Below are 27,804 nucleotides of genomic sequence, written 5' to 3'. Positions count from 1 at the left end.
GTTGGAGGGAATCCAAACTCCACGAGGGAAGGGGCTGCTCTGCTGAGTGTCTAACAGTGCCTCTCTCGGCCGGCACTCAAGGCCAATTTGTTGAACGAATGAACACAAAGGCAGTCCTAGGAAGTTGGCGAGGAAAGTCCTGAGGTCACAGCTGGACAGCAGGCCTGGAAAGCAGAGTCTAGTCTGGACTGGGATGGGGGATGATGGAGGAGAGCTACAGAGGGATGCTACCAGGAGCAAAAGGAGAGAGACATAACACACAAGGTGTCTGACAGATTTATAGAAAACTAATCAAAGGAACCAAATGGGACAACTACTAACACCATGGAGTAAAAAGCATATTAAGAGAAGTCAGGTAATCATAGTATACTATCAGGCTCAACTGAGTATTCGTACAGTGAATATTCATTTAACCCTAAAGGGTATTATAATTACACTGGATGAACTGAAACAAATGTGTTGTTTGGGAGAACTATATCCTTATCTTTTCTGGCAAGAGGTCAACAGATAATTACTGAAACTGAAAAAAACAGAACAGAGTAAACATGCAACTTAGAAGTAGTAGGAAATGTCAGAGAAAAGAGCTCAGAAGGGAAGAGTGAGGAACAAGAGTCAGGAACCCACAAGGTGGGGGCAACATTAAAAAAAAAATAAGCCTAGTAACTATCTGACTTTCTAACCTACTTACACATATTATTTAGATACACACACACACACACACACACACACACGAAAAAAAAACTGCCACACTTTAGACTTCGAAACTAGGGGCTACTTAAAAATGATTAATACCTCACAAAGGTCTGATATGCATATTTAAAAACTAGTAGAGGACTTCCCTGGTGGTGCAGTGGTTAAGAATCCACCTGCCAATGCAGGGGACACGGATTTGACCCCTGGTCTGGAAAGATCCCACATGCCGTGGAGCAACTAAGCCCGCATGCCACAACTACTGAAGCCTGAGCGCCTAGAGCCTGTGCTCTGCCACAAGAGAAGCCACGGCAATGAGAAGCCCGCGCATCTCAACGAAGAGTAGCCCCCTGCTCGCCGCAACTGGAGAAAGCGCGCGCACACCAATGAAGCCCCAACGCAGCCAAAAAAAAAAAAAAGTTTAAAAAAAATTTTAAAAATTATTTAAAAAAAACCCCAAAAACCTAATAGACCTCTTGTGCCCATAAGTCTCAGATGTTCCTTGATCAGGAGGGCCCAACATAACCAAATGACACCATCGCCCACAGGCTGGGCCTGGAGTTGGAGAGATGGGGCCCAGCCCTTTCCTAGAGGCCATCAGATGGCATCAGCATCAAAGGCTCAGCCACTCCTGACCCAGAGGAACTCATGCAGAGATGGGAGCACTACCTGCCGGATCGGGATCCACTCCCACACCGGCTCTGTGAACAGCCTGGATAACTTACTGGGTTGACCAAAAAGTTCCTTCGGTTTTTAAGTAAAAATAAGACACATTTTTCATTTTCACCAAGAACGTTATTGAACAACGTATTCACCGTTCTGTTCCACTACCTTCTGCCATTTTTCAGGCAACTTCATAATTCCATCTCCCCAAAACTTTTTATCTGTTTGAGCAAAGAAGTGTTCCAGGTGCCTTTTACAGTCTTCTAGGGAATTTTGTAAAGACCAAAATAAATGGAAATCCGAAAATAAATGGAAATCTGAACGTGCAATGTCTGGTGAATATGACAGAGAAATCGGAACTTCCCAGCCAAGCTTTTCTGCCTGGTCATCAAAGAAACATGCAGTCTTGCATTATCCTGATGGAAGATTATACATTTTCTGTTGACTAATTCCGGATGCTTTTTGTCAAGTGTTGCTTTCAGTTGGTCTAATTGGGAGCAGTGCTTGTCGGAATTAATCGTTTGGCTTTCCAGAAGGAGCTCATAATAAGAGGACTCCCTTCCAGTCCCACCATATACACAACATCACCTTCTTTGAATGAAGACCAGCCTTTGGTGTGGTTGATGGTGGTCCATTTCGCTTGCCCCATGATCTCTTCTGTTCCACATTATTGCACAGTATCCACTTTTCACCGCCTGTCACAATTTGTTTTAAAAATGCAATGTTTTCGTTATGTTTTAGTAGAGAATCACATGCGGAAATACAATCAAGGTTTTTTTTGCTTAACTTACGTGGAACCCAAACATCAAAACAATTAACATAACCAAGCTGGTGCCAATGATTTTCAACGCTTGATTGGGATATTTTGAGTATGTCGGCTATTTCTCACGTGGTGTGACATTGATTCTCCTCAATTAATGTCTCGATTTGATCGCTATCAACTTCAACTGGTCTAGCGACTGTGGAGCACTGTCCAGCGAGAAATCTCCAGCACAAACTTTGCAAACCACTTATGACACATTTGATCAGTCACAGCACCTTCTCCATACACTGCACAAATCTTTTTTTTTGCATTTCAGTTGTGTTTTTACCTTTCTTGAAATAATAAAGCATAATATGCTGAAAATGTTGCTTTTTTAAATATTAAAATGGCTCCATAAAAATTCAACAATTTTGATACTTTTTTTAAAAATGCATGCTGATATGACAGCTGTCACAATACAATCTAACAAAATTGTTTTGAATGAAGTTAAAGACAACTAAGCGCTACTAGAGCCATCTTACAGAACACCAAACGAACTTTTTGCCCAACCCAATATTTTTATCTTCATTATATACCCCACCCAGCCCACTGGCACACTGTGTGGATAAAAGTGCAGTCTCCATTAATCCCCAGCAGGCTGCCTTGTTCAATGCTCCTTATACCAAGCCCAAATCATCTTTCCGCTGTCGGCTCTGTTCCTTGTTCCTGATCTTAAGCCAGGGAGTCAATTAAAGGCCATCATTTCCCTGTCTCCCCTTCTCTCAGCCAGCACATTTATCCCTTCCACTCTAGTTTACTGGGATCTTTCAGAATCTTGGCTTTGTCCTTCCACCTTGGGTCACCTGTGAATGTGACACACACATCCTCACTGACATCATTCCCAGAAATTCTGAGTGTGTCAAGTTAGAGCCTTTCTCCCACAATGAGAAGCTTGTCACCAGGTTGGAAACGATATCTTAATCAACCCTCTGAGTAGAATCAGTTGTTCATTCGGCCAGGAATGTTCCATCCTGAATATTTTTATTTATTTTAATTAAAAAAAAAGTTGTTATTGGAGTATACTTGCTTTACAATGTTGTATTAGTTTCTGCTGTACAGCAAAGTGAATCAGCTCTAGGTATACATATCTCCTCTCCTTTTTGGATTTCCTTCCCATCTAGGTCACCACAGACCATCAAGGAGAGTTCCCTGTGCTATACAATTGGTTCTCATTAGTTATCTATTTTATACATAGTATCAACAGTGTACATATGTCAATCCCAATCTCCCAATTCATCCCATCCCCCCCATCCCCCCTTGATGTCCATATGTTTGTTCTCTACGTCTATGCCTCTATTTTTAAAAATTAATTAATTAATTAATTAATATTTCTTTTTGGCTACGCTGGGTCTTCGTTGCTGCACGTGGGCTATCTCTAGTTGTGGTGAGTGGGGGCTACTCTTCTTGTGGTGTGCGGGTTTCTCATTGTGGTGGTTTTTCTTATTGCAGAGCACGGGCTCTAGGCACACGGGTTTCAGTAGCTGTGGCACACGGGCTCAGTAGTTGTGGCTCACGGGCTCTAGAGTGCATATGCCTCTGTTTCTGCTTTGCAAATAGATTCATCTGTACCATTTTTCTAGATCTCACATATATGCGTTACTATATGATATTTTTCTCTTTCTGACTTGCTTCACTCTGTATGACAGTCCCTACGTCCATCCACATCTCTGCAAACGGCACAATTTCATTCCTTCTTATGGCTGAGTAATATTCCATTGTATATATGTACCACATCTTCTTTATCCATTCCTCTATTGATGGACATTCAGGTTGTTTCCATGTCCTGGCTATTGTAAATAGTGCTGCAATGAACATTGGAGTGCATGTATCTTTTTGAATTATGGTTTTCTCTGGGTATATGCCCAGGAGTGGGATTGCTGGGTCATACGGTAGTTCATTCTGAATATTTCTGTGTTTATATTTCTTTATCTGGCCACAAGGATAATGTGAGAAATTTCTGTCAAATGCAGTCTCGATAGTAACTATGTACTAATTGAAAATTCCACCAGAAGAGGCTATCACAGTAAGAGGCGAGGTGAAATTTGCCCTTTTTATTGCCGATGAACCCGTGGTGGCTCTTGGGAGACTGTCTCCACGGGACCGTTTTGTCTGAGATCGAAGTTGGAGCCTGTACTCTCCACTGTTACAGAGAAGCCAACTCAAATTTACCAGGGCTTCTAAGAGCGATTCGGTCCCAGCCACTCCCCCTGCCCCAGACCTCTGCCCCAGACCTCTGCCCCATGGACTTTATCCTGACACCCTGCTTATGTAAGTGGTCATGCTGGCAGGATGCGGGTGCAGCTGCGACCCACTCAAGTAGCTTCCTCTATGCCTCGCCACAGTCGGCCACCTCCCTCCTCTCCTCCAAAGACCTGCTTTCTAGCTCAGCGCTTTCCCAGACTTGGTCCCTCCTCCTTAAAAGGGACAACGTCCAACTTCTTCAATTTCAATAGCAGCCCCTTTCTGCCACCGAGCATGACAAACATATGGGTTCCAACAGCTTTTCTTCTGCACGATTATCCTGTCAGCCCAGCCGATTCAGTTTATGACATCAGAATCACCTCCACGGAACAGACTGAAGCCGTAACCACGGGCTCATTCCGACGGCTATGATCATTAGCCATGGCAACCAAAACAAACCTTTTAAAAAAATCCTTTAATAATAATTGAGTAATGTACTCATACATCTTTTTTTAAAAAAATAAATTTACCTATCTATCTTTCTATTTATTTACGGCTGTGTTGGGTCTTCATTGCTGTACGTGCGCTTTCTCTAGTTGCGCCGAGTGGGGGCTACTCTTTGTTGAGGTGCGTGGGCTTCTCATCGCGGTGGCTTCTCTTGTTGTGGAGCACAGGCTCTAGGTGTGTGGGCTTCAGTAGCTGTGGCTCGCGGGCTCTAGAGCGCAGGTTCAGTAGTTGTGGCGCATGGGCTTAGTTGCTCCGCAGCATGTGGGATCTTCCCGGACCAGGGCTTGAACCCGTGTCCCCTGCACTGGCAGGTGGATTCTTAACCACCACACCACCAGGGAAGCCCTGTACTCATACATCTTCATGTAAAGATGTACTCCTATATCTTTACATCTTTTTGGGATTAAGGTTACATGTCTTCCTTGATATATTATTTAACATTTTTTTCCTGATAAAGCTAAATTTTGTTTTTCAGCTATTATAGGAACCACTGATAAGATGGCCTTTCTAAAACCAGAAAGAAGGTCTTACCAGGGAGTTTATGTCAACCTCTGTAATAGCAGAAGGAGAAAGGAAAATGAATGGTCCAGGGAATACAGTAACAATCTCCACGAAACTCTTATGTAATAGCGTTCAAAAGAAACGAGTTGATACTCTCAGAGTCAGACAATGAAGCCCCCTAAACAATCCTTGACTTAATGCCCTTGCTTCCTATGGGGTCTGGACAAGCTCATTAGGAAGGCAGTGAAAAGTCCGATTCCCAAACTGGCTGCTGTCCACAGAGAGAGAAATTTATGGGTATTAAAAGAAAGGAATGACAATAATCAATATGATGTGAACATGGCACAGAACGAGCCTATCGTATGATCTTAAGTCTCTAAAAGGCAAGAAATAGAGGTGGATTATGCAAGTAAAACAGGGGTCTTCAAGACGCAGGGAGGAAGGCCAGGGGCTCCCGTCAAGTCTCCAGTCACACACAGCCCTTGAGATGCAGACGAACCTCATCGTCTGTCTGGTCATAAACTCCCCTCACCCCCACGCTGGCTCAATGTGCAGGGCCCTAGAGGCCCCAGGGCCCCAGCAACCTGCGCTTGGTGTTTTCCAGCAGGAAATACAGACAGAGGAATTTATTCCCACGTGGCCCTAAAGACAGAAAACACAAGCAATTAAGCTAAGGACTCTGGGGTCTGAGGATTTGACCCCAAGCACTGGGCCTCATGGCAAACCTCTCATTTCACACAGGGAGAAAGTGAGCTAAGACTGGAGAAGTGGCTGGACCCGGGGTGCAGAACTGGGGCTGGGGGTGGAATCCGAAGCCAGAGCTCTTGACGCCAAGTGCAAGGTTCTCCCATGCTGCCCCCAGCATACGTGGAGCCCGCGTGCCCTGTTGGCTGGAGGGTGGGGAGGGAAAGGGGATACACACTGGAGCTGGGCACGGCACTCACTCCTTCCGGCCCCGCAGTGCTGTCCAGGGCACCTTCACGCAAGCCAAGACTCACAGGTGACTGGCCACACTGAAGCCACTGGGCCTCGGCCACAGGAGCAGGTGGATGGTATCAGCAGAGGGCCATTTCCAGAACCCAACTAACAGACCCCACCCAAACGCAGCCAGCCACCACGGGCAATGAACTACCCGACCAAGCCAAGCGTTTCCCACATGGTGCCGAATGAGGTGCTGAAGCAAAATTTAGTCCTTAAGCTCACCTTGGTACACGTGCCTCACCTTGGTACACGTGCCTCACCTTGGTACACGTGCCTCACCTTGGTACACGTACCTCACCCTGGTACACGTGCCTCACCTTGGTACACGTGCCACTTTGCACTTACATAGCAGGCTTGTCTTTCCCTAATAAATTAACATCTATTTCATATTTTTTCAATCATTTAACAACTTGGCGTGGTGGTTAGGGGACGTATCCTCATTTTCCAAATGAGAAAACTGCACATAGGTCAAAGGGTGAGCTCTGCATCCTGTATCACTGTGTCAGAGCCAGTATTTCCAACCTACGGGTTTCCCCACTTGACCTTTTTGTCTGTTCTTGGTACACACTCCTCCTGGAAAATTCCTACCCAATGAACCCTTATTAGTGAAAATGGAAAAATACCCATGCAAGTTTCAGACAGCAGCACCACAAACGTCACCCAGTCTGTCCATCCCCTACAAGCTGTGATCCTCAGTGCAGGTCTGGGTGACAGGCCGTACCAAGCCCCAAGGTCATCAGAGGTGTCCTTCTCCCTGTGGTCTTCTTCTTTTTTAAAAAATTAATTAATTAACTTATTTATTTATTTATGGCCGCGTTGGGTCTTCGTTGCTGCGCGCGGGCTTTCTCTAGTTGCGGCGAGCGGGGGCTCCTCTTCGTTGCTGCGCGCGGGCTTCTCACTGCGATGGCTTCTCTTGCTGCGGAGCACAGGCTCTAGGCACGTGGGCTCAGTAGTTGTGGCTCCCGGGCTCTAGAGTGCAGGCTCAGTAGTTGTGGCACACGGGCTTCATTGCTCCACAGACTGTGGGCTCTTCCTGGACCAGGGCTCGAACCCATGTCTGCTGCATTGGCAGGTGGATTCTTAACCACTGCGCCACCAGGGAAGACCTCCCTGTGGTCTTCTTAAAAGAGATCACCCCTTTCGTCTTAGGATGAGAACATTCTAAATCTTTCTGCTCATCTTGCAAAGCAAAAACACTCAGAAGTGGAATAAAAGATCCAGCTAAACCTCTCCTCAGAATGCCAGAGCCAGCATCTGGTTTCCGCTCAGTATTTCCGGTTAGAAAATGTCTTATTTCTTTGGCAGCACTTTCTAGAAGCAGCAAAGTATTGGGAATCATACACTATCTTGCAGGCATGTGTGAAATGGTCACAGCTGTGCTCCCTCATTTCACAGAAACATGGCCTGGAGACACATTTCCGTACGATCCCAGTGAGCAATCACCGCGCACACCCAGATGGCCCATTTTATCACGGGACAGAGGCTCGGGCTACTGTGATGCGGTCTTTCCCCCTCATTGTTCCGAATGCAGCAAAACTTCAGCCAGCAAATCAAAGACAGCACAGCATCAGACTGCCCCTGCCAGGCTCCACCCCGGCTCCCCGACCCTGAGCCCCACATGCCAAGGCTGACCTGTACGCAGACCTCCTCCAGTGCACTGGCTGGGATACCTGAGAAGGGAACCCGTTAGCACACTTCAGGGCACCTCGAAGATTTTCAGCTCTCTCAGCATCTCACACCCCCTGACTTGGTTCAACCGGTGTTTCAAGTCTCTACCTCCACTGACCCAAAGTTAACTACATTCCTGAAGCTGTCCTCCACTAAAGGGGACGGCAGGAGGGAAGGAGAGGCGCTGGCGTTTACAAGTATACTTTGAAATGTAGGATTCAAAGAGATGGGAGTCTTCTGAGTATCTGGACCTTTAAATACGGTAGGGGTCTTAGAAAACTCCATTTTCTAGAACGTATTTGATCGGAAGCTCGTAACATCATGCTTCCCAGTTGTAAGCTAGCATTGGTTCTTTTTCCTTAGAAGATTTTCAGCTGCCGGCCGGGCTATCCCGGCCGCAAAGACAGCGTCTGGATGCTGCGCCCCTCGTTAAACACCGTGGAACAGGAACACCGGGCCACGTGCAGTTAGCCCTTCAGCGTGACAGGCACCTCAAACTGACCGAGCTCTCCTTTTGCCACAGGACCGTGGCATGCACGCAGAACAATTTGCCTCCCCAACACATCCAAGCAAAAGGAGATCACACAGGACTGAAAAGTAACCTTCAGACTCAGGTGTGTCCCGGGGGTACACGACTCCAACTTCATCGGGGGCTTGACTGATGGTTAAAGGTGGTCACCCTGTTGCTGTGGAAACAGCCTGGTGACTGCTATTCACGGCACCGTCGTCCTGGGGTGGTGAAAGCACGCCCCTCACTTCACGCAGTCTGGAAACACCCCCAGCCCTCTGCATTCTCTGGCTCTCTGTCTCGTAACTGGTCTGCAAGGAATCCTGTTGCCTCAGTGCGTGGGTAGGTGGCTGTCCTTTCCTGACACAGACCTCTGATTGATTTTCACGTGTCAAGGGCTTGGGCAGCAGGATTACAGGGAAAGGTCTCAGACAGCTAGCCTGCGTTTCTGCTCCAGAAGTCTCCCGGCTTCTGGGAAAACCAGGGGATTGGTTTTGCCTTCACTCTGGCTCATCACCAGCAGCTCTGCTGAGCGCTTTCCAGGCAGATCCTACTCTTGAGACGCAGTAAGCAAAATGCTGTTTCACCCGATTCTGTACGTTATTACGATAAAAGGCCACCAGCACTAATTATTTTAGATCTGCTGTCTGGTAATCGAGCCTTGCAACCCTTCCCTCCAGAACTGGCCCGGCTCACCTTGGGGTTGGTTCGCTGCTGCAGCCGCCTCTCTTCCCTTTCTCTCTGCAGCCGCTCAAACTCTTCTCTGATTTCGGCTGGTGTCCTCCTCCTTTCCACAACCTGCAGGCAGAATGGGGGGGAGAGTCAGCAAAGGGCCCAGAAAGTGAGGAAAACACACAAGAGACGGCGTCATTAACCGTGTCGCGCCGTTCCTTTCCCTCAGGATGGTTAAGAGCCGCCAGTGAGACCGTGGGGATTTTCCCTTCCGACGGCCCGGTCCCTGGTGAAGCCAGGTTCACCGTCACACCCGCTCAGTCCCAAGGTTGTGCTTTCCCTCAGCTCTTCAGAGACTGAAGCATTATTGTCTTCATTTTAGTCACTTATCTCCAAGGCTGCAGGAATCTTACAAAGAAAACATCACTTTAAGTGTCACAGTTTAGATTTCCTAATGAGCCCCAAGTAACACATGCTGAAAAGTGTCAAGATGGAGGCGAGGCCATCCACAACGGCACTGGCACGTCTCCCTCATGTGCTGGGGCCACCACCAGAGGTGCCCCTTGAGCATCCTGGACCAAGGGACCTTAAGCCATGAGGTCTGGGTGTTTCAGAATCAGGGGACTCTTCCAGTACTCAGGTGCAAATCGACAGACCATGCTAGCCCTCGGGGATGCACAGGGATGTCAGATCTGTGAGGAGGTAAGGCATCCCACATCAGCCTTTCTGAGCTCATCACGAAAGCAAGACAGCCCAGCTGAGATTTCAAACAGGCAGGGAAGTGCCACGGGGGCCTCAGGTACCATGCCCGTGAGAGAGGAAAGCAAACCACGTCATTTCCAAGGGTCCCGAATGCTATGGCCTGTGAGAAACAGAGAGCGGGAGCGGGACAAACATGACCAAAGTCACTGGATGCATGACGGGGGGAAAAGGCCCAACAGCACTGACCCTGTATTAGTGGCAGAAATACCGCGGAGTCCTGAGGCTGCTCAGAGAACACCTACAAAGGTAGGTGAGGTGAGAAAAAGCTATCTTGGAAATCAGAAGTTTTAAAAATTATTCAAAAAAAATGCATGCTTATAGCAAAAAATCAAAATAGTACAGAAAGATATGAAGCAAAAAGTACAATTCCCCCTCACCCACACTCCTCCTCCTCACAGGCTAACAATTAATTTTTTATGTGTCTTCCTAAAAGCATATGTATGTATGTATATATATTACAATAAATGGGGTTTTGTGCAACTTGATTTTATTATTCAGCAATACAGAAAAATAAATACAAGAACTGGCTTATCCAAAAGAACTGAGAAATTTGTTCACTATCACTTTTAGCAAGTACGCAGAAAAAAATAACAGAAACATTTTCTCTCTCCCATATAAATTGTTAATTATCAAAAAGGGGGAGGTGTTTCTTTTAAAGGAAGTTTTAAAATAAAAACACTGTTAAAATAATCCAAGAACAAACTGGAAGTCCAAACGGCACGACAATGATTGCTCTGTGACCTCACAAAAACATTCTCAGTTATATTTAACCAATGTGGCACGCTCACTCTCCTAGTTCTTATTTCGCTTCCCCAAAGTTACCCCATCTTGGACTGATGGCGTGCTTCCTCCATGGGGCCCAGAGCAGAACAAGATTTGCTTTCAGGAATTCTAGTTGTTGGACCTTTGCAAATGACTTTCTCTCTGCCACGCTCTGTGACAGATGAAGAGGCAAATATTCCAAAGGTGTTAAGTCATCCCATTTCTAGTCGTATTTTACAGAAGTTCTGCAAACAGCTGGTACATAATCAGAGCTAACTGTAAAGTCAAAATGGCTGGTCCCTCTGAAGCCGTGAAGAACTTGGCCAGGCATCTCATTCTAGCTCCCACAGGCCCTGATGGCCTTTACTATTTATACTTCCTTTACACAGGGTACATCACGGTGGAGAATGGAAGAAAGCTAAGCCAGCTGCAAGTCACTTTTTCTCCCTTCGGTAACCCTCAGACATTTGCAACCCAAAACTGCATCATTACAGTTGGAAAGTACTAGACATTTTCTTTTTTTTTAATTTAATTTTTTTATACAGTAGGTTCTTATTAGTTATCCATTTTATACACATCAGTGTATGTATGTCAATCCCAATCTCCCAATTCATCACACCCCCACCCCCATCCCCCTGCCACTTTCCCCCCTTGGTGTCCATATGTTTTTTCTCTACTTCTGTGTCTCAATTTCTGCTCTGCAAACCGGTTCATCTGTACCATTTTCTAGGTTCCACATATATGCGTTAATATACGATATTTATTTTTCTCTTTCTGACTTACTTCACTCTGTATGACAGTCTCTAGATTCATCCACGTCTCTACAAATGACCCAATTTCATTCCTTTTTATGGCTGAGTAATATTCCATTGTATATATGTACCACAACTTCTTTATCCATTCATCTGCTGATGGGCATTTAGGTGTCTTCTATGACCTGGCTATTGTAAATAGTGCTGCAGTGAACATTGGGGTGCATGTGTCTTTTTGAATTATGGTTTTCTCTGGGTATATGCCCAGTAGTGGGATTGCTGGGTCATATGTTAATTCTATTTTTAGTTTTTTAAGTAACCTCCATACTGTTCTCCATAGTGGCTGTATCAATTTACATTCCCACCAACAGTGCAAGAGGGTTCCCTTTTCTCCACACCCTCTCCAGCATTTATTGTTTGTAGATTTTCTGATGATGCCCATTCTAACTGGTGTGAGGGGATACCTCATTGTAGTTTTGATTTGCATTTCTCTAATAATTAGTGATGTTGAGCAGCTTTTCATGTGCCTCTTGGCCATCTGTATGTCTTCTTTGGAGAAATGTCTATTTAGGTCTTCTGCCCATTTTTGGATTGGGTTGTTTGTTTTCTTAATATTGAGCTGCATGAGATGTTTATATATTTTGGACATTAATCCTTGGTCCGTTGATTCGTTTGCAAATATTTTCTCCCATTCTGAGGGTTGTCTTTTCGTCTTGTTTATGGTTTCCTTTGCTGTGCAAAAGCTTTTAAGTTTCATGAGGTCCCATTTGTTTGTTTTTATTTCCATTACTCTAGGAGATGGATCAAAAAATATCTTGCTGTGATTTATGTCAAAGAGTGTTCTTCCTATGTTTCCCTCTAAGAGTTTTATAGTGCCTGGTCTTACATTTAGGTCTCTAATCCACTTTGAGTTTATTTTTGTGTATGGTGTTAGGGAGTGTTTTCATTTCATTCTTTTACATGTAGCTGTCCAGTTTTCCCAGCACCACTTATTGAAGAGACCATCTTTTCTCCATTGTATATCCTTGCCTCCTTTGTCATAGATTAGTTGACCATAGACATTTTCAATGTTTTCCGTCAACAGAGTGTATCATATGCCACCCATGTATCCATATACCTGTACTGTGCACCTTGATCATTTACCAACTAGGTCTACCCTGTGCTAGTCAGGGTGACTTATTCTGTAGATGAGGCCTCTGTAGAAAGACCTGTAAAACCAGGTGGCACAGTGGGAAGAGGACAGAGACCTAGGCTCTCCAATACCACCTGAAACTCCTGGGAGACCTCAGGTGAGTCACTTCACTCTCTAAGCTTCAGTTTCCTCCTATAAATGAGGGGGATTAAAACTACACGATTCCTGAGGTGCTGTCTGGTTTGAAAATTCTATGATTCTAGTGAGTCAATTTTTTATTTTGGAATAATTTTAGAAAATTATTTAGAACTTTAGAGAAGTTACAAAGATAGTACAGAAAGTTCTCGACTACCCTTCACCAAGCCTCCCTCAAATGTTAACGTCTAACAGAACCATGGAACAAACATCTGTCAAATCTAGTAAACCAAGATTAGTACATTACCACTAACTAAACCCAAACTTCTGGGATTTCACGAGTCTTTCCGCGAACGTCGCTGTTATGCCCTAGGAGCTGATGCAGGACCCAGGACCCAGGATTGTATTTAGTCACATGTCTTGTTAGTCTCCTCCCAGCTGTGGGAGTTTCTGTCTTCGTTTTCATGACCTTGACCATATTACAGCTCTTAATGCAGGGTGACTTTCCTAGACACTATAAGAATGATGTCAGGCAGATAGAGTCCGGTTCCCCCGCCGCGGCCCGCAAAGTTGCCGCCCCTGCCCTGCCACCGCTGCCCATGTCACCGCCGCCTCGGGACCGGCTGTATGATTAGGCCACAATCTTCAATGAGTAGACATATTCCTCAGTTCTGTGGTGTTCTTGGTCACACATTTATGGAGTTTCTGAAGGGCGGTGGAGATTACTGCCAGGCACAGCACGACCTCTATGCAGACAAGTGAACTGTAGAACTTCATTACTACTCCACCAAGAAGCCCCCATAAAAGTGGTGAACTTGGACACAGAAGTGCTGAATTGAAATCCACAGAGCATTTTTTACAAGAGTTCTGACCTAGATGGGGTAAACCTCAGTGCACTTCCTTTCTCTTGCCTCAGTATTACTGCATTGAAGAATTGCTGCTTCTTGTCAGGAGGTTCATTTCATTTCCCATTACTCCCAACTTCATATTCAAAACCACTGAGAATTTCAAGTGGAGTATATTGAAGTAGACTCAGTTTCTTTGCACCATTTCTGTATCCAATTTTAAAAATTCTTTCATAACCCTACTGAGTGTTTTTTAACTAAATTAACATGGATCAAATGAACCGCCCAGCTCCTGTGGAAATCACTTACGAGAACATGAGATTTCTTATGACACACAATCCAACTAATGCGACCTTAAACAAATTTATAGAGGAACTTAAGAAGTATGGAGTTATCACAATAGTAAGAGTATGTGAAGCAACTTATGACACTACTCTTGTGGAGAAAGAAGGCATCCATGTTCTCGACTGGCCTTTTGATGACGGCGCACCACCATCTAACCAGATTGTTGATGATTGGTTAAGTCTTGTGAAAATTAAGTTTTGTGAAGACCTTGCTTGTTGCAATTGCTGTTCATTGTGTTGCAGGCCTTGGGAGACCTCCAGTGCTTATCGCCCTAGCGTTAATTGAAGGTGGAATAAAATATGAAGATGCAGTACAGTTCATAAAACAAAAGCGGCATAGAGCTTTTAATAGCAAGCTTTTGTATTTGGAGAAGTATTGTCCTAAAATGCGGCTGCACTCTAAAGATTCCAATGGTCATAGAAACAGCTGTTGCATTCTGTAAAACTGGGGTGCCTGATGCCAGCACTTGGAAGTGGAACCTAGACAGGACAGAATTTGTTGTACATGTCAGCCAGCACGTTGGCTTGGTGAAGTCTGATGAAGCTTCCACAGGAGTGATGAAAAGCAGTTTTACCAGGCCACAAAGCTGGCAGAATTGCAACCTCTATGTTTGGGTTATGATCAACCTACTTGGACACTTAGCAAAGGATTCTTGCTGTGCAGCATTTAAAATGTGCTTATCGTTTGTACCGACTGACCTTTCCTGGGGGAAAAAAAAAAAAAGAATGATGTCAAAGAGGCAGGGAAAAGTGAGATATGGATAAAGGTAAAGGACTGCAGACAAAAACTAAAGTGTGGATGATCCGGGCCAAAGGCTGCTCCTCTAAATGTAATCTGACGTCTGCAAGGCCCCTCCGACTTGTATGGTTTTCCACTCCACTTGCCAGCTGTTACCAGACTCAATACTGTCTGAACATTCTCAACTCAAAGCTGGATTTTTGCCATTCTGAAGAGGCCAACTTCATTTGAAATACGGGTATCTGCACAAACACTGCGACTTTAAGAACTCAAATGGCTGGTGTTACGAGCTGGGAATGGTTGCATCTCACTCCTTTGGAATCCTGCCACAGCATGACGAAGTCCCTTGAAGGTTAAAAAAAAGAGAATAGACAAAGACTAAAAACCTACCTAGTGCCTGAAAACAGGGTAAACATTTGATGCAACCTATAAACGCTCAATTTCATCCCCAGCCTCCACCAGCAGAAAGCGGATGATGCCAGAGCTGGGACAGGAGTGGCTGCCACATCTGTGGCTGCTTTGGCATTTTGGGCTTAAAGGCGTCCCAAACACTACGGGCTTTGCCCGTGTCCTCCATCCCTCCCTGACTACCCGTGGGTTTAGACTGACAGACACATGGCAGACGGATACCGGTCAGTAGTCTAAAAATACTAGCAACAGCGTGAAGGGAACACAGCCTCCTCCCTGGGGTGGAGGCTGTGACTGAAATGGGAGAACCCTCATACTGGGAAAGCCACCAGCTGCAGAATTCCTCAAGGGAACGGTGACGCCAGCTCCATAAAGCGCTCGAGTTCAGCGAGACTCTTCCTTCACAGTATGAACAGTGGGCTCAGTTTTCCTACTATACGTTAGGCACCCATACATCTCTTCTCAGTAAGTATCTGAGGAGGTACCTTCCTGTAGTTTTCCTTCAAGGCATTTTTATCATCAGTGAAGGCTTAGTATTGAGGCAAAAAAAAAAAAAAAAAGCCAATTCTGATCGATGAGAACTTGATTCCCTTAAAGTTATCTACTAAAACATATGACTATAAAAGCGTATCCAGTCACTGTCTATGACTGCCTGCATACTTTTATAATCACGACAGTGTGTATGGTTTTTCTCTGTTTCTAATGGGGAGATAATTTGGTTTGGTGATAGGAAACCACGCGATATTCTGCCAGGAAGACGTCACCCCACTGCTCCACTGAGTGGGAATAATGCTGCTGGGAATGAACCCTAGACTCTGAGGAGGGGATACACAAGAGAGGCCTGCAGCTTTTCAGTGGCCCTGACTGCTGCCGTGAAGAACTGCAACCAACCCACGGCTTCAAAACACAAGGGCGCTTTAACCTGGGGCATGAGGAGAAACTTAGTAAATTCAACAGGATTCTACTTTCTTTTTTTGATGAAAAAAATTCTAAGCCACTAGACCCAACACTTTGCTACCATGAACTAATGTGACATGACGCACTGCTATTTCCACTGAGCCAAAGGCCAGAAGCCAAACGCCCGCTGGGAGCCAGGCGGGGCGTGGGACAGGTGGAGGGAGCGGCAGGGGCTGGGGCAAACTGGGCAGCACGGTCCAGTCCCACGGCAGGGGCTCCTCAGACCTGGGTGACTGTTGCCTCAGAGGGGAATTTAGGCACAGCGTTACCAGGTCTTCTGATTTTTCCAAAGAAGATAAGAGACTGGATTTTCCTGCAAAGCCTCCTAAGTGTCAAATGTCAGCAACTACAATTCACTCTGTGGGCAACCAAAACATGGCTATAGGTTGGAAATGGCCCATAAGTCACCAATATCAAGCAGTGGGGAAAACGGCAACAGAATCCCATTTCACTTCTCTTCCAGTCCGTATCCAAAGGCCTTTAGAAGGTTTTCACCCTAAAATTAGAATAGACAGTCATGCACGCGTGAGAGCAAATACCAAAAGAACTTCAAGGGAAAGCTTACATGAGGATGAAAAAATAACTCAATGATAGTTAATTTAACGTTAACAGCCTACCAGAATTTCTTGGGCATCAGAACCGAGTTTCTGTAATGAAATTAAGTAATAACACCTATATGTTCTTACAGCAATACAGAAGTTTACAACAAATTTTCATATTAATTTTTCTACTTGATCCGCATATCACTATTTTTTAGGTTATAACACGGAAGTACAAAGCAGTCAAACGACTTGCCCAAGGCTCTAAGACTACTCAGTGGCAGAGTGAAAGAAAACGGAACGTTCCCAATTTTAGTGATAGTTCCCACATGGTATGGCTGTCCAGGTAACCTATTTCATAGATACTTGCTATTTATTTTGTTTTACTCACTACATTTATAACATTCTAATAGTACAGCCCATTAGAGCTGGAAGGGTCATTATAGACAATTTAATCCAGTAGTTCTCAACTTTTCCGTGCTTCCGTTTTGTTCACACGCACAACACAGCACCAACAAACACTTCCTAGATTCAGTTGTAACCTCGGGTAGAAAGAGGGGCTCAGGGCCGTGGAGGGTGGAAGGAAGTATACGTGTGAAAGGAGGGTAAGTGTAGGAACTGTGCCCTTTCAGAAACCATCTACCATCACCCCCTGAGCGGCCTGCTCCCTCCCCTGGGTTAAAACTTACTGGCCTAGACCATCCCTCTTACTATTCACCTGATGGGTTAGGAAACAGAGGACAAGTTGGATGACTAACTGTCCCAAGTTCACAGAGTTACAAAGTGGCAAAGCCAAGTGTAGAACCCAATTCCTTAAACCAAGATATAAAGGCGAGAAGAGGACTCTGATGTCTTCATATATTCTCAAAGGCATCACTGCAGGGTCAGGGTGCGGGATTTGGGGGTTGTTGTTCTGTAGCTGTTGAGTGACGTTCCTGGGACACCAGACACAAAGCTTCTCTTACCTCCCATCCTTCCATTTCCAGTCCTCTCTTGCCATAGATATCGTAGATGGCCCTGGTTTGGGGGTCACTGAGCACTGCAAGTTAAAAAGCAAACATGTTTACAAAGCACAAAATTCACCTTTCAGTCCTGACCACAATACCACCAGGCAAGGCCACCTCTTTTTGTTCTTCTCTTTCCAGCCACAATCTTCCCAGAGACCCCATCATTCCCAATGTGTCTTTCCTCCTAATTGCTCCCTAGATCCAAGCGAGGACATGTTTAAAGGTGGCTACAACGAGAAACACTGGATTTTTCATGTCCAAGCTACTCTTCGCTTCGTTGTGAGGTGCACTGACCCTGCATCTCTAAAGGACAGTTTTTTTGTTTTGTTTTGGTTTTGTTTTTATTTTCTTTTTGCGGTACGCGGGCCTCTCACTGCTGTGGCCTCTCCCGTTGCGGAGCACAGGCTCCGGACGCACAGGCTCAGCGGCCATGGCTCACGGGCCCAGACGCTCCGCGGCACGTGGGATCTTCCCGGACCGGGGCACGAACCCGTGTCCCCTGCATCGGCAGGCGGACTCCCAACCACTGCGCCACCAGGGAAGCCCAAGGACAGTTGTTTTTTAAAAGCACCTAGTGAGCTTCTGCCACAATCTATAAAGTATTTTGGCTTGAGAGAGTGAATTCCAGTTTCTAACAGAGCCTAATGTAAAACTAGGGACAGGCTCTGACCAGAAAAATCTGACTTATTATTATGTTGGGGTTTGTTTCTTTGCTTTTGGATGCCTCTCTTCTTTATTTGTAAATCATTTTTAAAAGACACAAACACCTCTCACTATGGTGTCGGCCATGTCACCTAAAGTACATCAGAAAAAGACTGTTCAGTGAGGGTGAGAGCTGTTCAAAGGACCTCCAAACCGAACCTGAACATCCGTACAGCAAACAGTCGTTACCTCCCTCCCCTGCTGGGCCAACTTCTGTTCAAGACCTTTGAATCTTTCCCCGCCTGAGATTTCCCATATATTTTTAGGTCTAATTAAAAAATGATGTAAATGACTCTATCCATACTCAAATCTAATGAGGAAGAAAGAAATGCGGACCACCGGAAAACTTGGGAGCCAAACTTCTTGAGCTGATCTCTAGGATTTAATAAGGAATTATTTATTCCATCTCAGTCTCCCTTTAGGCCAAACACTGGGGCCAGGTCTGCTGCTGCAGCATTTTCACAAGCACTGGTAGGGATTTTCTGTTAACTCTTCCCCTAATCTCCAAAACAATACAATCCAGTATGTGGGTAATTCAGACAACCAAATACAATAAAAGGAACGAGTTTTTGGTCAAGCTTTATTCAGACCAGGTAAGTAGCCTGAAAAGTTACATTTGGTGAAGACACAGGCTGACTGTATACACATATGTGCCACAGTCTCAGTTTTACTGGTCATTTGAAATCTAACTTTCTGGTAAAACTATAGTGAATACAGCAATACGCTTTTATGTCCACAATGAGAAGTCTTTATTTTGTAAAGAAAATCTAATTAAGGAGCAAATCACCAAATGGCTCTGGAATGAATAACTTACTTTACTTGGCATAGATCCTAAGAGTGATTTCATATTTTTTTAATTTTAATTTTAAAAATCATGGTATAATACACACAACATAAAATTGATCATTTTAACCATGTTTAAGTGTACAATTCAGTGGTGTTAAATAAATTTGCAATGTTGTGTAACCATCACAATCTATTTCTAGAACTTTTGCATCATCTCAAACAGAAACTGTACCTATTAGTGATTTTAGTATTTTATAAACAAATATATTACAAAACTTTTTCTGAAATACATAAGATATAAATATAAAAATCTGAATTACTTGATTCTATTTCCTGTTAGGCTCCTTAACACCATCTTCTTGCTTTTGTTAGTACCTTTCCTTAACTGAATGCTACAGAACCAATAAAATCACTTTCAGATGGAAAAAATGTTCTTTGCATCTTCTCACAAAAAAAAGAGAACAAAGAGAGCTTGTCTGTAGTGATCAGCCTTTTACCTCTAAGAGTTCCCTTTAGAAGAAAACTAGTAAATGATTTAAAGCTGGAGTATTCCCTTGCAATTCAGACTATGGGCTATTACTTCACCTGCAGCCTCATTTTCTACTTACTGGACACGTATTGATTTCCAAAGCAAAATACTACTCTTTCAAAGGGGAAAAAAAGCACTAAACTAACCACCTCTTTTATACACCTCTAAGGACTCTCTTTTTCTATCCTCTACAAATCAAGCCTCTTAAAAATTGAGTGTCTGCTACCAGGGTGTTTCTATAGAGCCAAGCCCCGCTCTGACCTTCATAAGCCTGGTGAACGAGGTTAAACAGTCGCTCCGCCTGCAATTTGAGCTCCGGGTCTCTGTGCTTGTCAGGATGGTAAAGCATACACAGCCTGCGGTAGGCCGCTTTCAGCTCTTCGGAAGAGGCCTACAGAAGGAAAAATCCAATTAGAGAGCAATCAATGCTACTTAAATATTATCATGATCAGAATCAGCCTTGAAATGGGAAGCTGTCAGCCACTTTCCAACATGCTTGCTCTCTACATATAGGACATAATGAAGTTATGCTTTATTACTTCAATAAGGCCCCTTTTTTCCACAGTTAATAAAGTGATCAATTATGTACATCGATAGCAACTGTGTTTTGCTGGGAAATGCTGCTATCAGATGAAATGAAAGCTTGTGTCCCTACCCTGGTTCTCTGTGCTCTGAGCGGAAATGAGAAACGTCACAGAGACCTGCTTGTTCTTTAAACTGAGTTATTTAAAGTCAATCCTGCCAAGGTACTCTCAACGAAGAATTTGTTCAGAAAGGAAAAAAGCTATATACCATTAGACAGAAATGCCATGCATTTAATCCATTTTCTGACAAAGGAAACTCAATGAATATTCACCCTTAAAAAATCAAAGACATGGGCTTCCTTGGTGGCGCAGTGGTTGAGAATCTGCCTGCTAATGCAGGGGACACGGGTTCGAGCCCTGGTCTGGGAGGATCCCACATGCCGCGGAGCAACTAGGCCCGTGAGCCACAACTACTGAGCCTGCGCGTCTGGAGCCTGTGCTCCGCAACAAGAGAGGCCGCGATAGTGAGAGGCCTGTGCACCGCGATGAAGAGTGGCCCCCGCTTGCCACAACTAGAGAAAGCCCTCGCACAGAAACGAAGACCCAACACAGCAAAAATAAATAAATAAACTCCTACCCCCAACATCTTCTTTAAAAAAAAAAAATCAAAGACATAAAATTGTCAAATCAACACACATTTCTATTCAACCTCTAATACTAAAAGGTAGCACATAAAGAGGCAAAAATGCTTTACTATCCTACAGTAAAAAGCCTTCCCACCCCCAGCACCCAAAGGGTCACTACCCAACACATACACCTCTCCAATTCTTGTAAGTAATCAATTTGAGGGGAAAATGCACCATAAGAAGAGCACAGATGACACAAAGAGTGAAATGGGCTCTGGGTGTGTTTTAACTGCACAGAAGGGAGGAAGGAAGAGGGATGACAGAAATCCACTTTCTACTTTGCCTGCCTCTCAGCGGCCAAGTTCTCAGAAGCAGACTTCGTCAGAGGCTCTAGGAACACTGTGCCATCTCTCTGGCAGGGCCCTCAGGTGTGTTTTGGGGAAGTACTATGTCTGATATTATACCAACCCCAGGGACCATTTTGGTCTGTCAGAGGTGATGCCAAATGGACAGCTCTGTCCAGATGATTTGTCAAGTAAATAACATTTTATTTTCCGAGGCAACCCCACCGTTTTGACAACAGAAGCAAATTCTGGGTCACTGACAACATGCTAGAGGGGCCTGAAAAGCCAGCTCCCTGGGTAGAGGAATGGGACCAGGTCCCCACTGAGGAAGCTGAGGATGGATGGTGCTCTGGGATCAGGTCCGGGAACACGGGTACACAGGAGAGCGGTCACAGGGACACGATTACTCAAGACATCAAGGTTACGAGGGAAGACGTTAAACTGTATTTTTCCGTAATGTCCACAATTTTTCAATATCTTCCAATTCCAGGAGTAATGAATGCTTTTACCAATGAAAAAAGGCAAAACCTTACTTCAGTGACAATTTTTGGTTTGAAATTTAGATATTTTCTATAGGGCTAAGTTATTCTGATGCCAGGAAATCTGTGCAAGTTTACCAGAGATCTTAAACAATATTCTGCAGAACTCCCGACAGGAAGACAATAACCGTTACTGGAACGGTACGTGTGTCAGTCCCACGTGCCCGGGAGGACAGGCTGTGAGGACCCAGGTGCCACTCTTGGGCCACTTTCTCCGTCCGAGGAGTGGGTGGTTGGGTGGATGACCTCTGTGGGCCATCCCAGCTCTAACTGGACGTGGTTCTGTCATGAGAAAAGCTCTGCTAGACCCGGGCCACTCAGCTGTCCTTTAACGCAGACAGGACCCTCACTATTCGACTATAGGCACAGGCACATCAGTGTTTTTAATCAGCAGCTTCTTGACGGTTTCCATTAACTACTTCACTGGAAAATGGTCAAGGACCTTGCTGACTGAGCATCCTTTTGCCTCCAAGGATTAGGCAGACGTCTGCCCCGTGCCAGCACTATTCTCTTTCTCCATCTCCTCTTTGGTGTAGCCTTTGGGAATCACACTCCTGAACGATTTGTAGATGGCCGTCCTCCCCCTTTCTCTGCCTCTGGCCGTCCGTGGGATTTCCTCTGGGGTCACACACCAGCCTTCCAGGGGTGAAGAACGCAGGCTTCGGGCTAACGAGCTTTCTGACCCTCAGCTTTCTCAGCTGTTAAAGGGGATGACAAGTATGCTCACGGGCGGTGTGGAAATGAAATGAGACAGTGACCACACAGTGCTTCATACAGCGCCCAGCACACAGCAAAAACCTACTCATTGTTGCTCTTCTAAAACCTTTTCTTTGTTTTCTCATCTTGAAACTGTAGACAACAGTACCCCTATCACACTTACTTTGAGGAGTAAATAAGCTAATACGCATACAATCTCTTAACAATGCCTTGCACACATGAGGAATTTAATCACTGTAGCTATCATTACTGTCACAATTCAATTCTGATATCCTTCTGGCAGCATGAATACTGAAACTGGGACAATTCAGAGAGAAGGCACAGCCCTGGTGTGAGGATGATAGGAACATTCATTCATGAAGGGGCCCACATTTGTGAAAATTCACTGACCTGCATGCTTATGACGTGCACTTTTCTATACATGTATTCTATTTCAATAAAAACACAAGACCAAACGTTCCCATCTCTGTGATCTCTGTGGTTCCCTTTTCTTTCTCCTACCGTAGGCTTCTTTCCACGTTCACGTCAATTATGCAACGCATTCCCTGCCACACTTACCAATATGCCACCTGTGCCAAACCCCATTGGTTTAAGCAAATAAAGAATAGTTAACTAATGGCAAATTAAATGTGTCTTCTCCAGATAGGTTTACTTATGTAACCATGTAAAAGGGGGTTGTTCCTTCCTGAGAAGCCATTACAAATTATTCCCTTTCTGCAAATTTTAATTGCTCTTTCCAGCATCTCATAAAAATTACAAGTGCAGGATTAGATAGACTTGACTGACTTTAGGTTAGACTGCTATTTCCTGGTTGTTAAAAGTAAACCAGATGACAAGGGAGTACAGTGCCTAGTCTGCAATACCTTCTTTAATCATATTAATAAATGGCTTAACGTGCTACTGATTAAGTAACAGAAACAAGAAGTTTCATTTTTAATAAATATCACATTCAATAAAAGGTTAGATTGGGCCTTTTATCGTAACTGAATAGCTAAGGTCACTGGTTCGATATTTCATAAATGATAAACTCTTTCACTATCGTAAAAACACTGGTATCATTTCAAAATAGGTGATATCATTAAAAACGATGCCTAAAGTTATGTATGTATTTCTAAAATTCATTATAAAATTAAGAGATGTATTGTGCTTTAAGTGTGAAAAGTTTCATCATCTCAATCATCTGGTTATAATTTCAATGGAAAGTAAATCTATTATAAATTCAACCTTTATGTATCATAAGATTCATAGTGAAAAGGTCCCTAGAGACCTGTAGAGTTTAGTGGTCTGTTAAAGCTGTTGGATTAGATGCTATACAATACAAAAGTACAATAAAGCACAAAAAAGAAATTCAACGCAAACATTTAAAAAAATAAAAATATCTGTATATGCAGATGTTGTCTATGTAGAAAATCATAAAGAATCTACAAAAAAAACGTACTAAGTGATTTTAGCAAGGTCATGGGATACAGGATCAACAGGCAAACATCAATTTATTTCTATATACTAAAAACTGAAACTTAAAACGACAATACCATTTAAAGTATCATTAACAAACATGAACTACTTAGGGATAAATTTAACAACTGCAAGACCCATACACTGAAAACTACAATGCACTGCTGAAAGAAATTAAAGAAGACCAAAAATAATGGACAGAGAAGCTGCCTTCATGCATCAGCAGACTCAGTATTGTTCAGATGTCAGATTGCCCCAAAGCAACCTACAGATTCAATGCAATCCAGTGAAAATCCTAGTTTTTTTTTTGGTAGAAACTGACAAGCTAATTCTAAAATTTATATGGAAAAATGATATGGAGCAAAAATAAATTTTACTTTCTTAGTTATTTTACTAGCCAAAATAACTTCAAAGAACTGGAGGACTCACATTACTGGACTTTAAGATTTATCATACGGGGGCCTCCCTGGTGGTGCAGTGGTTAAGAATTTGCCTGCCAATGCAAGGGACAGGGGTTTGAGCCCTGGTCCAGGAAGATCCCACATGCTGCAGAGCAACTAAGCCCGTGCACCACAACTACTGAGCCTGTGCTCTAGAGCCCACAAGTCACAACTACTGAGCCCGCGTGCCACAAGTACTGAAGCCCACATGCGAAGAGCCCGTGCTCCTCAACAAAGAGAAGCCACTACAATGAGAAGCCCACGCACTGCAACGAAGACTAGCTCCTGCTCGCTGCAACTAGAGAAAGCCTGAGTGCAGCAACAAAGACCCAATGCAGCCAAAATAAATAAATAAATTTTAAAAAGGTTATAAGACACAAAGAAAGACATTACATATTAATAAAAGGTTCATACAGCAAGAAGATAGAATAACTATAAACTTATATACCTAATGACAGACCATCAAATACATAAAGCAAAAATTGACAGAACTGAAGGGGGAGAAATAGTTTCACAGTAATAGGTGGAGACTTCAACATCCTATGAATAACCAGACAAAAGATACGTAAGGCAATAGAGGACTTGAACAACACAATGAACCAACTAGATCTAACAGACATATACAGAATATTCTACACAACAACAGAAACACATTCTTCTCAAGTGTACATGGGACATTTTCCAGGACTGACCATTTGGTAGGCCACAATTTAAGTCTCAATAGAATTTAAGATAGATATCATACAAAGGGGCTTCCCTGGTGGCACAGTGGTTAAGAATTCGCCTGCCAATGCAGGGGACACAGGTTTGAGCCCTGGTCCGGGAAGATCCCACATGCCACGGAGCAACTAAGCCTGTGTGCCACAACTACTGAGCCTCCGCTCTAGAGCCTGTGTGCCACAACTACTGAAGCCCGCATGCCTAGAGCCCGTGCTCCACAACAAGAGAAGCCAGTGCAATGAGAAGCCCGCGCACCGCAACGAAGAGTAGCCCCCGCTTACCGCAACTAGAGAAAGCCTGCGTGCAGCAACGAAGACCCAACGCAGCCAAATATAAATAAATAAAATAAATAAATTTATTTAAAAAAAAAGATATCATATGAAGTATCCTCTCCAACCACAAAGGGATGAGATTAGAAATCAATTACATAAGGAAAACTGGAAAAGACACAAATTTGTGACAAACAATACACTCTTAAACGACCAATAGATCAAAGAAAAAAATCACAAGGGAAATTAGAAAATACTTAGAGATGAATGAAAACGAAACACAACATACCAAAACTTATGGGATGCAGTGCTAAGGGGGAAATTTATAGCTATAAACGTTTACATTAAAAAATGGGAAATCTCGGGCTTCCCTGGTGGCGCAGTGGTTGAGAGTCCGCCTGCCGATGCAGGGGACACGGGTTCGTGCCCCGGTCTGGGAGGATCCCACATGCCGCGGAGCGGCTGGGCCCGTGAGCCATGGCCGCTGAGCCTGCGCGTCCGGAGCCTGTGCTTCGCAACGGGAGGGGCCACAGCAGTGAGAGGCCCGCGTAATGCAAAAAAAAAAAAAAAATGGGAAATCTCAATTCCCTGGCAGTCCAGTGGTTAGGACTCTACAGTCTCACTGCCAAGGGCCCGGTTTCAACCCCTGGTCGGGGAACTAAAATCCCACAAGCTGCGTGGCATGGAAAAAGGAGATAACAAATCAACAACTAACTTTCCAACTTTTTTTTTTTTTTTGCCACGTTGGGTCTTTGCTGCTGCGTGCGGGCTTTCGCTAGTTGTGGCGAGCGGAGGCTACTCTTCATTGTGGTGGCTTCTCTTGTTGCGAAGCATGGGCTCTAGGTGCACAGGCTTCAGTAGTTGTGGCACGTGAGCTCAGCAGTTGTGGCTCGCGGGCTCTAGAACGCAGGCTCAGTAGCTGTGGTGCAGGGGCTTAGCTGCTCTGTGGCATGTGGGATCTTTCTGGACCAGGGCTTGAACCCGTATCCCCTGAACTGGCAGGTGGATTCTTAACCACTGCACCACCAGGGAAGTCCCTAACTTTACAACTTTTAAGAAACTAGAAAAGAACGAAATAATGTCATTTGCAGCGACATGGATGGACCTAGAGATTGTCATACCAAGTGAAGTAAGTCAGACAGAGAAAGACAAATATATTTTGTTTATATGTGGAATCTAAAAAAAAATGGTACAAATGAACCTATTTACAAAACAGAAATAGAGCCACGGATGTAGAGAACAAAATTATGGTTACCAAGAGGCAAAGGGGTGAGGGGGAGGGATAAATTGGGAGATTGGGATTGACATATACACACTACTATATATAAAATAGATAGTCAACAAGAACCTACTGTATATCACAGGGAACTCTTCAATATTCTGTAATGAGTTATATGAGAATAGAATCTACAAAAGTGTGGATATATGTAAATGCATGACTGATTCACTTTGCTGTACAGCAGAAACTAATCCAACATTGTAAATCAACTATAATAAAAATTAGTTTAAAAATAAATAAAAGAAAAAAAAGAAACTAGAAAAAGAAGAAAAACTAAACTCGAAGCTGGCAGGAGAAGGAAATCATAAAGATTAGAGCAGAGATAAATAGAGAACAGATAAACAATAGAAGGAATTATTGAAAAAAAGGTTGACTCTTCAAAAAGACAACACAATCGACAAACCTTTGGCTAGACTAACTATGGAAAAAAAAGAAAGAAGACTCAAATTACTAAAATCAGAAATAAGGGCTTCCCTGGTGGCACAGTGGTTGAGAGTCTGCCTGCCGATGCAGGGGACATGGGTTCGTACCCTGGTCCAGGAAGAGCCCACATGCCGCGGAGCGGCTGCGCCCGTGAGCCATGGCCGCTGAGCCTGCGCATCCGGAGCCTGTGCTCCGCAATGGGAGAGGCCACAACAGTGAGAGGCCCGCGTACCGCAAAAAAAAAAAAAAAAAAGAAATGGAAGTGGAGATATTACTACTGATTCTACAGAAATAAAAAATTGGAAAACTTAGATGAAATGGACAAATTACTAGAAAGACAAAATCTACCAAGACTGAATCATGATCTAATAGGAAATCTGAATAGACCTATAACTAGTAAAGAGATTGAATTAGTAATCAAAAACCTCTTGACAAAGAAATGCCCTGGACCTGATGGATTCACTGGTGAATTCTTCCAGACATTTAAAGAAGAACTAATATCAATCCTCAAACTTCTCCAAAATATTGAAGAGGGAACATTTCCAAACTCATCCTATGAGACCACTATTACCCTGATGCCAAAGCCAGACAAAGACACCACACAAAAAAGAAAACTATAGACCAATATCCCTTATGAACATGGATGCAAAAATCCTCAACAAAATATCAGCAGAGTTCAGAAGCATATTAAAAGGATACACATTACGACCAAGCGGGATTTATTCTTGGAATGCAACGATAGTTCCATGTATGAAAATTGATCAATATAATATACCATGTTCATAGAAACCATGATCATCTCAACTGTTGCAGAAAAAGCACTGACAAAGTTCAACACACTTTCATCATAAAAACACTCAGCAAACTAGCAACAGAAGGAGACTAAAAGAAACTAA

General features: G+C 43.9%; 1 protein-coding gene and 1 pseudogene across 1 annotated transcript in view; one reads left to right on the top strand and one right to left on the bottom strand.

Moving 5' to 3' along the window:
• DNAJC11 (DnaJ heat shock protein family (Hsp40) member C11) overlaps positions 1–27,804 on the bottom strand; it is a 71,264-nt gene that overhangs the window by 26,372 nt on the left and 17,088 nt on the right. The window contains exons 2-4 of the mRNA XM_004272343.4: positions 19,834–19,963; positions 17,514–17,587; positions 9,198–9,299 (exon numbers count right to left, since the gene is read on the bottom strand). Of these exons, the coding sequence (XP_004272391.1) occupies positions 9,198–9,299; positions 17,514–17,587; positions 19,834–19,963 (306 nt within the window). The remainder of the gene's footprint in view (positions 1–9,197; positions 9,300–17,513; positions 17,588–19,833; positions 19,964–27,804) is intronic.
• LOC101273377 (protein tyrosine phosphatase type IVA 1-like) lies at positions 13,829–14,472 on the top strand (annotated as a pseudogene).

The sequence above is a fragment of the Orcinus orca genome, chromosome 1 (genome assembly GCF_937001465.1).
Source record: "Orcinus orca chromosome 1, mOrcOrc1.1, whole genome shotgun sequence".
Classification (NCBI taxonomy): domain Eukaryota; kingdom Metazoa; phylum Chordata; class Mammalia; order Artiodactyla; family Delphinidae; genus Orcinus; species Orcinus orca.
This window is presented reverse-complemented; position numbering and strand designations above follow the sequence as displayed.